This window comes from Corvus hawaiiensis, chromosome 26 (assembly GCF_020740725.1).
Source record: "Corvus hawaiiensis isolate bCorHaw1 chromosome 26, bCorHaw1.pri.cur, whole genome shotgun sequence".
Classification (NCBI taxonomy): domain Eukaryota; kingdom Metazoa; phylum Chordata; class Aves; order Passeriformes; family Corvidae; genus Corvus; species Corvus hawaiiensis.
In genome coordinates this window covers 1095588-1107625 of record NC_063238.1, presented here as the reverse complement: position 1 = coordinate 1107625, position 12038 = coordinate 1095588, and the positions used below count along the sequence as shown (strand labels likewise).

Genomic DNA, 12038 nt, shown 5'->3' with positions numbered 1-12038 from the left:
TGTATCTCAAGAAAACAAAGTCATAATGAACCATCAGGGTCCTAACATAAAACACTGTAAGGAGCAGCAATTTTGGCTTCAATCTTTCATTGTGATTTGCAAACATATGTGACTATATACAAAAAGCAAAGACCAGTGAAAGTCTGTAGTTAGTCTGAGCAGCAGCACATATCATTCACATAACAGACTTGGGACAAGCTCTGCAGAACTTGGCAACCCCAGGAGGCTGGACAAAACCACACTGTGGACCTTGTGTATGTATCTCCACCACTTACGTACAGCAGTGTATCATCTTACATTCTACTTGATTTTAGCAAATCATTACTCTTCTGGGGGGAAATGAGAGGCGGTAGAACATCATGAAAATAAGACACTTAGCCCTTCTCCACAGCAGTGGCTCAGCCTTTGTTCTCCAGAGGCTTTAAACTTTTCCATGTATTAGACCACATGGGAATAGCAATTTTACTCAATACACAATAAATTCCTTTATGGACATTTGTCAAACAAAATACAGCTTACAATGGTAACTGTAGCACCAACATGAAAGAATAAAGTTAGGATAGCAATTGATGTATTTTATAGACTTTTGAATGCATGTTCATCAGCTTAGTGCACGGAGAAACAAGTACCGTAGCAACATCTGCTGCCAAAACTATTTTGGCAAAGGTGAGTGAGTATTTTACTGCAGTAAAACTTGTGTTACAATCATGAGAAATAAGAGCGTACAGTAGCGACACCATATCAGAGCATCTTCACTAATGCTGCATTATTACAAAATGTTGGGGGATGTACAATGAGCCACACCAGAATTTAGCACTGCCCAAGCCTACGAGAGTACCTCGATACAGCTTTACAGAGACATCTATAGGTAGTGTCTAATACCTTATAATTATTTACGTAGGAGAGAGGCTGAACTTCCTATCTAGGAATTCGTATAACGAGGTGAAAACATTTTTACAAGGTAAGTGCTTCACAAATACACTAAATAAATAATAGTAATAAGGTATCATTACCCACTACCAGAAACAAATGCAACACTAGTAATGGCATGTTACTTAAACAATTCAGTCTGTATCAGAGATGAATAGAAAATAAAGTTCGTGTAGATACAAAAAAGCAACGTAGCCAGCAGCCTATCTTTCCAGCTTTGTCATCTTTCTACGCACTCGGCTGGAGCTGAACCAGACCCAACTTTGCAGAAGACACGCATACGGACGTGTACAACCATACGTGCTGCACTGTGCGTAACTATTTGTTGTAAAATTCCTAGAATGGAGAGAACCCAGACATACTCCGAAACGGAAAAACAACATAAACAATGTGCTCTGTTACACTTAGCAAACAGTAATACAGTATCATGAAAACAGATACAGTAGGGTACAGACAGTTTCTTAATGAAGTGGGAATGGACCGGGTCTCCAGAGCCACGGAGCCTTTCCAGAAGCGGGCTACATTGCCCTGGATATTGCCCGGCTCGGTGGTGGAAGTAGAGAGGGTGAAGCGAAATCCCAGGACAGAGTTGTTTCTAACGCCCCTCACCCCTGTCCTGTCTGCACTAAAGGGATGGAAAGGCAATTCCCGGCTATTTCACTTTTCCCTAGATTAAAAGGAGGGATTTCCTCGGGATATCTGATGCATGAACTTTGCAGAGATAGACGCGATCCCTGGGTATTTACACACACACACACGCAAAAAGAAGAAAAGAATAGAGGCATTTCCTCACGCACACACCGCGGAAGGGGACGTAGGTATTTCTCCTCTCCAGGCAGGCGGGGACGGGCGGCAGAGCCGCGGGCTGCCCGGACCGCCAGCCCGGCTCAGCCGGGCACACGCACCCGCACCCTCCCGCCGCTCCCGCACGGGCACTCCCGCGCTTCTTCCCGCTCTCTCGCACACACGCCCCGGCTCTCTCTCCCTCGTTCTCCCTCTCACTCGGAGTCCCTCGCACACTCTTTCCCCCAGACTCGCTCACACGCTCTCGCTCCCTCTCTCTCCCCCTCCCGTCCCGCCCCACAGTGGCCCCGACCGCCGGCAACAAAGCGGCGGGCGGGCAGCGCGCCGGCGGGACGCGCTCACCCCGCGCGCGCACGCACACACACACACACACACACACACACACACACACACACACACACACACACACACACACACACACACACGCAATGCTGCCGCTGCCACCGCGGCACCTACCAGGCGGGCAGCCTCGGCCCAGGTGCGGTCCTTCTTCTTCCTCTTGTCTTTCATGTTTGCATCTCATTGAGGTGGTTCGGGGGGGGGGAGCGGGGGGAGGGCGGACCGGGAGTGGGGGGGGGGCCCGGAGGGGTTCCGCACGGACAATGATACGGTGACACCGAGCTCTGGAGCCCCCGGGGCGGGAGGGGCGGGGGCGGGGGCGGAGGAGGAGGAGGAGGAGGGTGGGGGGAGAGGCTCCCCGCGGCGGCGGCACAGCTGTGACAGCTTGAGGGATGCTCCGCCGCGCTCACAACAATGCGCTGTGACGTCACGCGGGGGAACCGCGCCCGCGCCCAACATCCCCGCGGCGGCGGCGGCGGCGGCGCCCCCCGCCCCAGAGCGCGCCCGCCCCCCAAGCCTCGCGAGAGCGGGGCCGCGGGCCGGGGGCGGCGGGGAGGGGAGCAGGATGGCGGGCCGGCCGGCGCCGCCGCACTACAACTCCCGTGGTGCTCCGCGGCGGCTCCCCGGGGACGCGGCGCTGGGGGCGCTGCCGGGGCGGGGGCGGCGGTCGGAGGTGGCGGCGGGGGCGGCCCCCTCGGCCCCTTCTCCTCCCTCTCCGCCCTCTGCCCGCTGCACGCCGCGCCGCGTTCCGTGAAACCAGCCCGAAACACCGCCCGGCCTTCCCCCGACGTGCGAGCTGTTCCCTGGCTCTTACTTACGGCTGGGGCAGTCCCCCGCCCCTGCGGTGCCCGCCCGTGCCCTCCTGGCTTCGGCCGGAGCCGCTGCGGGAATGTGCCGAAGCGAAGTCAGCCCCAGGCGGGCCGGTGCCAGCGCGCTGGGACCCCGCGTTAGCGTTTCAGCTCCTCTTCTTGTCGGAACAGGAAAGAACATCTTGTTCCAGTGTGTAAACAAAGGGAGTTGATGTGCTGCGCTCGTAAAACCGCCGAAGGAGGTTTTCTTTAATTGGATGACCCAGGATTAAGATACCCACGAAATGCGGAGCGAAGGGACTTGGCACACCTTCCTGAGTTGCAGGATATTGTGATGCGGGGTTTTTCCCCCCCTTGTTTCCTCCCCTCGCCCAGATATTAAACTGCATTAGGAATATTATCGAAATAGATTAGGTATTTTTTTGTTCGGATTGAAACTAGTTAGAAATTATTCAAGGTTTTCTGTATCCATCTATTCAGTGCCTGCTCCCTCCTTTGTCCTCTCAGCAGCACCCGTGTTACGCCTTGCCTTCTTCCTTTGGTAACATTAAACCTTATTTCTCCGTGAATACACAGTTTAGTGGGGGAAAAAAATCACGCCCAACTACCACAATGCTTAGCCTGTTTTATCAAGAAAAGGTCCAGGGCAGCCCTGAGGACCTTCAGCCCCTCAAGGAAACCTGATAGCATCCCCCAAACACTCTAAACGAGCAGTCACATAGCCTGGTGTTTTCGCCCTTCCTTCTCATATTTATGTTTTAGTTGGAAATGATGCATGGGGATAGCACCTTTCCAGATTTCCTGATTCACTCCCACTTACATAAAAATATTAAAAATACGAGCAAAACAAAATTCTATTAAAACAGCTGCTTCTAAATTTAGTTTTGATTCCAGCCTGTATAGTATTAAGCAGAGGATTTGAGTATGCCTCAGAAATGTTCTGGAGAAAAATGTTGCAACTGCAACGTTTCAGGTTTCACAACGAGGTCATGCAAAAATTTTTACAATCAGCCAGCTGTTGAAACAGGTACATATTCGTTTGTTATTTAATGAATGCTCTCTTTGTCACCTTAGTAACATTTAGACAGTAGCTGTTACTATCACTTCTCTGTGTTCTGTGGTTTTGACTTCATTTTCACCTTTTTATGTCTCTATTTCAAATTTTTTACATTTGTATTTCCTTGCCTTTAGTGACTTTGTATTCCAAATCATACAGGTTTTATGCCCATCTCATCCCCCATGCTAAAAGTCTGTAATAATTGAGTACTTCATTACAACTGCCTTAGAAATACCTTCATTGTTTTCAGTATTGAAAATGCAACAAAATAAAACACCATAGGGACATTTATTAGTCATTCCCATCATAACTGCCTGTTGGAAGACTGAAAGAATGTTCTGCATTAATTCCCATCTATTCACAGGTAGCTGCATCATGTACGTAACATGAACTTCTGTTACTCACGAGACCTCTGGTGTTGCAGCAGTGGTGTTGGACAGAAAAGGACATTTGTTGGGAAAAGAAGTTCAGTGAGCCCCTAAAGCTAATCTGGCTTTGTGGATTTTTTGGTTGGTTTGGTTGGTTTCTAGTATTGTCTGCTGCACTCAGGATTAGACTTTCTTTTGGTATTTCTGTGGACCCCTGGAATAATCTTTTTAGTTCTATATCCTTTCTATTACAATGGTGAAGAAACAAGACCAGTGTCATGCTGTCATTTAATTTATTTGCATCTTTCCTACACAATCCAGATGCTCCTAAGTCATAGAATGGTTTGGGTTGGAAAGGACCTTCAAGATCATCTAACTCCAACCACTCTGCCATGGGCAGGGATGTCTCCCACTAGACCAGGTTGCCAATGCCCCACCCAACCTGGCCTTGAAAGCTGCTTCTGTTGTTCACATGGAAATATTTGGGAATCATATAGGGACAGTTAGTGGCACTGCCTTTGCTGGAGAAAGAAAACCTCTTACACTGTTTGCTGTATCGGAAAACCCACTGGAGAGTACCCACCAGAGCAGAGAGCTGGGGGCTACTCTCTGTTTCATGATGGGGGGAAAAAAAAAGAAAAGGAATGTCTACTCCTAAAATAGATTTTTTTCTCTGCAATAAGTCTTGTAGCTGAATCCAATAAGGTTTACCAGCATACACAGAAAACAAGTGCCTCAACAGAACAGTACACTTCTGCTTTAATGGAGTTAAAAATCATACGTAAGTCTAGAAGCATAGCAGAAAAAGGTCAAGTTTATCTTATGGAAGAAGGCATTTCCTATTGATTATAGATAGTATTTACTGCATGAATTGGACCTGACAGTACAGGATATCATAACTGTTGCTTGTCTAACTAAATTGGCAACAGGAAAATTGAGAAATGGTGTACTGCCTTCAAACTGCAACCATTGGAACTATGGCTAAAAGCTCAGCATATATAACATGTACAAGTGTGTATATGTGTGTGTGTGTGTGTGCGTGTGTGTGTGTAAATATTTACAGCACATCGTAAACCAGATTGGATAACCTGCAAATATTGCAGAAAGATGTTGCAATAAAATATATAATTAATTTTTACCTAAGCAATATTTATGTGATGTTACAGTACCAGATGTTACTGTTTTGTCCATGGATGGAATCAGTTGTTTATTATGGATGTATTTGTGTCCAGTTACTTTTTCTTGAAGCAGTAGAATGGTCATATAATACTAAAATAACATTGGAGGCTGATTTCTGAGCTTCAATACCCAGCAAATGCATTTGCCTGAACTGCTACAGAAGTTTTAGGCCTGACATCATCTAGTAAGCCACCTGTAGAACATTATTCTTGTCGTTTCCTGCATACAAAAATTACTTTTGATGTCTACTGCTAATATTTATTCTTGTGTACAGTAATACTCCTGTTAAGCAGAAATCTGTGACCTCTTCTTCTTATGCAAGTGTTTATATATATATAAATATGCATTGCTTCAATACAATGAAACACTGTTTCAATACAAATTCCAGCTTCAGCTCTTACAAAAGAACTAGTATCAGCTGGTACATGAAAATGCCATATGTGTGCAGAATGATTTATTCACAGCATGACAATTCAATCTAATGTGCCACTTCTACAATGGAAATTATATTCTCTACAATTGAGCAAGAGATGCTGAGTTACAAGATAATTAAAAAAATATCCCAGAAGATACTAATGGAGTCACTGCATTTCCTAAATTAGTGTCAGCACAGTGGTGACAAAAAGCAAACCAGAAAATTTGGGTTTGTGTGGACTTAGGGAAACCAAAGCCATTGGGATTGACAGTTGACAGTTAACCATTTACAGATACTGATGTCATAGTTGTAGAGTGTGTTTTATACTATTGATTTAAAGAATGCCTGTTGCCAAGTATCCAGACAGTTTGAGCTTCACAGCATTTATTACACTTAATGGAACTTTTCTCTTTTAATCATATGCCATACGGACCTGAATCAACATCCTGATTTTTTTCAAGTATGTTACTAATTCTAAATGACAAGATCAGAATCTGGTATTATCAGGATGATGTTACTGTATTTGGAAAGTCTCCTGAAGCTGATGAAAAAGCCCGGATCCTATAGGCTATCCTTGAACAGGTCAACACAGGAGGGTGAAAGTTAATTTTGCTAAATACTAAATCAGATGCACAGTATTCTTTTCTTGAGCATGCCATCTCTTCTTTGAGATTGGTAGAGGTCATAGAATATGTGGAAGAGCTCACTCTTCTCCCCCTTCCCCCAACCCCTCACACAGAAAAACCAATCCCAACCATATTTTTCAGTTCTCAAATCAAGGTGTACATTATTTATGTACACCTAAATGATGTACATTTATTCCTAACTGTGCAATACGTGCAGAACTATTAACAGTGCGCTGTAAAATCTAAAGTTTACCTGAGACCTGTTTCACCATAGCAAATTTACAAATGATGAAAGCTTTGACTGTAAATACCGAGGATTTATTCTGTTGGCTTTAGAGTTCACCACAATTGTCATTACTTTTGTCTCAGACCAGGAATGGCCAAATACTATAAATGTAGGGTTATTTCCTCTTCTCACTCCTAGCCCTCCAGCAGCCAGATAAACACTCAGGTCTTTTTTAAGGCACTGCAGCTGATCAAATAGACATGGTTGCAGCTAAGCTGAGGTCCACTTTGCCCTCCCAATGTGTGAGAAGTGATGCACCCAGCAGAGAGAGATTCCCAAGCACTCACCTTCCAAACTACCTCCAGGCAACACTTCCCTTGGCCATGCTGGCCATCATTTCTTGTACTACAGATATGGAACCACCCTTTCCCAAATCCACAGGGACAATTTCTATGAGAAGACCATTGTCTTTGAACAATGCACAGTTTACAAGATGCCACAAAAATGTTGGAAAGAAAATATTTCTTTGTGCATACACAACAGAAGAGTAGAGAACCTGCCTCTGAGGCATTGCACTCCAACTGCATACAGATCACACCTCCTGGCAGTTTTGTAAACCTCAGAGGAGCAGGAACTGTCTGCAGATGGCTCACAAGATTACTTTCGTTTTTATATGACACAGTTTAGTCAAATCAAAACCAGAGCAGCTGATAGTTTATCTCATCTGCTCTTTTTTAGATGCTTATCTAGTTGATTATATGGAAGTTGCTGCACGGATTATAAATATGCAATTACAGGAGAAAAAAATTAAAACTGTTTACTTGCAGTGTCTGATTTAACAGAAATTACGTATCTTCCTATCTAGAAAGTGATTCCAGAATTCCAAATGTATGGATGCTATTCTAATACCATATTTCAACCTACAGAATGAGCTTTAACCACAAGATAGACACATAATGAAATATTACCTCAATTTATATATAATTTCAAGGAATTGTGAAGGTGTCCGAGAGGAATTACAGGCAAAAAAAACATGCTCATGGTAAGTCCCAAGTTGTCACAACAAACCAACAATTGCAGGACAAGTAGTGGTATCCAGAACTTGATAAAGGACTGCAGCTCAATACTAAAACTACTTACCAAAATTAAGACAAGTGACTCATGCAGTCCCATTACAGCCTACCCCTTGCATTTTTTTTCTGTGAATGACTGATATCACAGCTTCCTTTGGCAATTATTCCAGCTATCTAGCTATCTTTCTGTATTAGACAACAATAAAATGACCAAAAAGAGCATTTACATTGTGTGATATCTGCTACTGCACTTGCTTTCTGGTATGTTTTCATCCATAATTGAAAGCTGTAAGAAATAGTACCATTTAACATACATACATAATACATAATACTCATAATACAATGAGTATTTTTTTTTCTGGGTATATATATAAAAGGTCATCATCAGGTTATGGTAAAGTGGATGAATAACTAGAATTTTTAAAGAGACTTGACAGATGATCTAAAAAAAGAGAAAAGTACAAAAAATAAAAAAAAAAATTTCGAAGACCTTTTCAATGGACTAATTTCAAGTTTAAGGAGTAACATGACATGTATCACATAAATAATTTCCTAAACTAATGCCTGGAGACCTACACACATTGAACTAAATGTTGCTGTGTTGAGATTCAGATACAAAACACGCAGTCCAACAGCATGAAAAGTAATAAAGATCTTGGTTGTACTACAGATATGCAATTCAAAATTGCCTTTGTAAGTTCAAAAGCCTGGAATCCTGTGAGAAAGGAATTCAGGATTTAAGTTGTCTCTCTAGTTTGTTGGGGGAAAAGGACTACATACAATATAAGCTATCTTTGGGATAAGTACACACCTGCTTGCACCTGCTTGCCAAAGGCAACTTAGAAATATTTTGAATTGTTTGTGCATAATGGATTGCTTTCCCTTACCTTCTCTGCATTATAAGATAAATGAACAACGCAGTCTGCTCAGCCTTCTGCTACTTGCAGGTATCTACCTACATGCATCTGAAACTTTTAGACAATAACAAAAATAGGAGAGAAATAAAATTTTAGTTTATTAACACCACAGACTTAGGAAGGAGAATGGGGTTGCTGCAGTGTTGTCAGAGGGCATTTCTGAGGTACACTGATGTGAAAAAGCAACTTCATTGTGGGGAATCTCTGTGTTTAGTCAAGGCTCTTGCTGCAGAAGCGATGGTGAGTTCTCTCTTTTGCTGCTCCTTTATGGCTGTGAAAACAACCATCAGCTACACTGCTTTAGCACAGACCGATAGACAGCTCTGATCTAGATGTATTACATTACATTTCTCTACTTGAGCTGTGCCAGTTCTGCAGGAGGAACAACATCTTCTCTCCTGAACTTAGCAGAGTAATCTGTGAATGCTTGGAGCAAAGAAAGACATTGAAGGGCTGGAGTGTGTCCAGGGAAGGGCAACCAAGTTTGTGAAGGATCTGGAGAGTAAGTCCTATGAGAAGTGGCTGAGGGAGCTGGGGATGTTTAACCTGGAGAAAAGGAGGCTTGGGGAGACCTTATCACTCTCTACAATCACCTGAAAGGAGGTTGTAGCAAGGTAGGTGTTGGTCTCTTCTCCCAGTCAGGTAGTGACAACACAAGAGGACATGGCCTCAAGCTGCTCTGGGGAAGGTTCAGGTTGGACATTAGGAAGAATTTCTTCATGGAAAGAGGTTGTCAAGCATTGGAAAGGGCTGCTTAGGGAAGTGGTGAAGTCACCATCCCTGGAAGCATTCAAGAAATGACTGGACCTGGCAGTTAGTACTGTGGTTTAGTTGGCATGGTTGTGTTTGGTCAAAGGTTGTACTCAATGATCTTCAAAGTCGTTTCCAACCTTAATGATTCTGTGAATCTGTAAATCTCCTGATTGAGGCCCCAGCTCTGCAAGACACCCCATTCACATCAATACTTGCAGCGCCAGTGCCATTTTACATACTGTCTTATATTAGCTATTTAAGTGTAGTATGTTAGAAGCCAAATAATGACCAAATAACATAGTTACTAAAATGACAATTTTTTCTTATTATCTGTAAAAATGTATGTGTCGTAATTTGCAGCAGAGACTGGTCCTTGGGAGTGTGAATGTAGTGTGGTAATCATATCAGACATTAGTTTGTAGGCATCATAACAGCAAAAGTGTGTGTATATATATATATGTATATATATATGTATAAGTTGAAGTTATGCATATTAGACTTATATACTCTTTTAAAACTTTCAATAAATAATAAGTTTAAAAGTTCTGTGAGTATCACACAAGAAACCAGGAGTCTTAAAAACATGCTAGTCAGAACTATGAGGTTAAAATTTTTAATGTCAGTTTTCAGTGCTTGATTTCTTCAATCATCTTTCTGTTTTTGTTCTCAGCTACTCTCTGCTATATCTCAGATAAACTTATGCCCATGCTTGGACAATTCTGTTCCTCTGAGCCATCCATTTTCTATACTGCAGCCATTCAACCACAGATCACTTAAACCTTAAAGAAATAAAGACAATTAATATTTGATACCGCCTTTTTCCTTTCGTAAGAAAGAATTTCCCACTATAGTTAAGGAGTAAAACTTTCATTTCTATTCAGATATACAGTTCATCATGCTCATTATAGGCTACAAAATGAAATTAAAATATAATATCAATACTGAGCATATGACACATCACAGTTTAGTCGGCATGTATTTGCCCACCTAGTAATATTTCAAATTTAAAGCAAGTTGAAGTCTGAATTCCTTACTATTCCCAGTAAGGGAATAGTATTACGTTTTTCAATTTAAAGTATGTGAGTAGCCCACTGAAGTTCATGAGTCTAGCTGTGTTAAGGAACTATTTAAACATTAGTAGAACCAGGCTCCCAGCATGGCAGCAGGTAATATGCATACTGGAAACTATTTGGCTGGATTTCAGAGGGCACATGGAAGAGACATATACCTATGATGTTTGGATCTGCTATTTCTTTGTAGATTCTTAAAAAATCTAAAATGAGTGTAGCATTTTTCTACTATGCCTAGTAGATCTTGTAGTAAGATACAGGGATAACTTACGGAAATTAAATGTTTTAATTCTCTGTTTTCCAGATTTATTTTTTAAGCATCCTTTTAAATGACGAGTTTATGAAGTTAAGAAAGTTAATTTTAAGTAACCATTTAAAACTAATTAAACACAGACACAGATTATTTTGTAGGTTCTTCTAGAAGAATTAGCACCTATGGATGTTCATTGTCATTACTGCATGTTAACTACATAACTACACCGGGTTTTATATGGCCCTTGTGAAGTTTATGGATAGGAAACCCTTTCAACAAATTATGATAAGTTACTGGAAAGCTAATTTGGAAAATGTGAGGATTTGCATGGCAAATGACTCTTTTTAGAGCCTTAGGCTAGGGCAGGGGCAGGAAGTAAAGGTTACAAGGCAGATTATAAGTGTGTGTGTAATTCATAATGAAGGTTTGTGGACTGTGAGCTTTTTAGATCAATCACTACAAATAGCTGCCTTTTAGGTTAGACTCAACAATTATAAGGGGGAAAACCTGTAAGGAAGTTATTTTGGGAAATGAAAGAATCTAACACATTTTTAACAGGAGAGTATAATTTCTGATAACTGCCTTTATAGCGGACTCGGTTGCTCTACTCAATTTGCATTTAAGAGATGATTAAAATAACCTTATGATTTGCTGCATTCATCCTGCAACAACTTACGAAAAAGGAAAGAAAATAGCTATGCATAATTACTGAAACTGCAAAAGAATAATATTCTGTATGCATAGCATTTACCCTGCCTTTATGAAAGCCAGCCATTTGCATGCACCAAAAATAAGACTTTTTATAAAAAGGGTGAAGTTGCCTTTATTTGGTTTAAAAGATCTAAACTGGTTTTTTATAAACAAGCAAGGTAAATGGTACAAGGAGTGCATTACAAGCAGTTTTTCAGAGCATATGACAATGTTCTATATTAATAAGCATTGTGGGAATAAAACATCACTTATGCAGTCCAATTGTAATGATATTTTAGGCAGATAAATTGAAGTGTTACCACTCAACAGCAAAAGGCCTACTGTAAAACTTCCTTACACAACATATGCTGGCTAAATTCTTAGATGCAAATTTGCTATTGAGGAAGGGGCCAACTCACAGCCTGTAAATCATTTACATGATACATGATAGTCTACATTACCTGTTATGCAAGAGCATACTACAGCGAAAATACAAAGATGTGTTTTTAGTCTTCCACGTGACAGAGAT

The 12038-nt window shown here is 41.9% G+C and overlaps 1 protein-coding gene and 1 long non-coding RNA gene across 4 annotated transcripts in view; one reads left to right on the top strand and one right to left on the bottom strand.

The window, feature by feature from the left end:
- Nucleotides 1-3295, bottom strand: part of ASXL3 (ASXL transcriptional regulator 3) — a 127886-nt gene extending 124591 nt beyond the window's left edge. Inside the window, exon 1 of one of the 3 annotated variants that reach the window (XM_048286264.1) lies at nt 2888-3295. Coding sequence is in view for 1 of the 3 variants with exons in the window: in XM_048286262.1 (XP_048142219.1) it covers nt 2191-2244 (54 nt within the window). In the remaining 2 variants the exon portion in view is untranslated. Of the gene's footprint in view, nt 1-2190; nt 2286-2887 lie in introns of those variants that run through there. The other 2 variants (XM_048286262.1, XM_048286263.1) reach the window with 2 other exon arrangements.
- Nucleotides 2108-4575, top strand: LOC125316883. Its single transcript, XR_007199888.1, has 2 exons — nt 2108-2212; nt 4304-4575. It is a non-coding gene; the product is annotated as an uncharacterized LOC125316883 (long non-coding RNA).
- Nucleotides 4576-12038: the final 7463 nt, after the last annotated feature.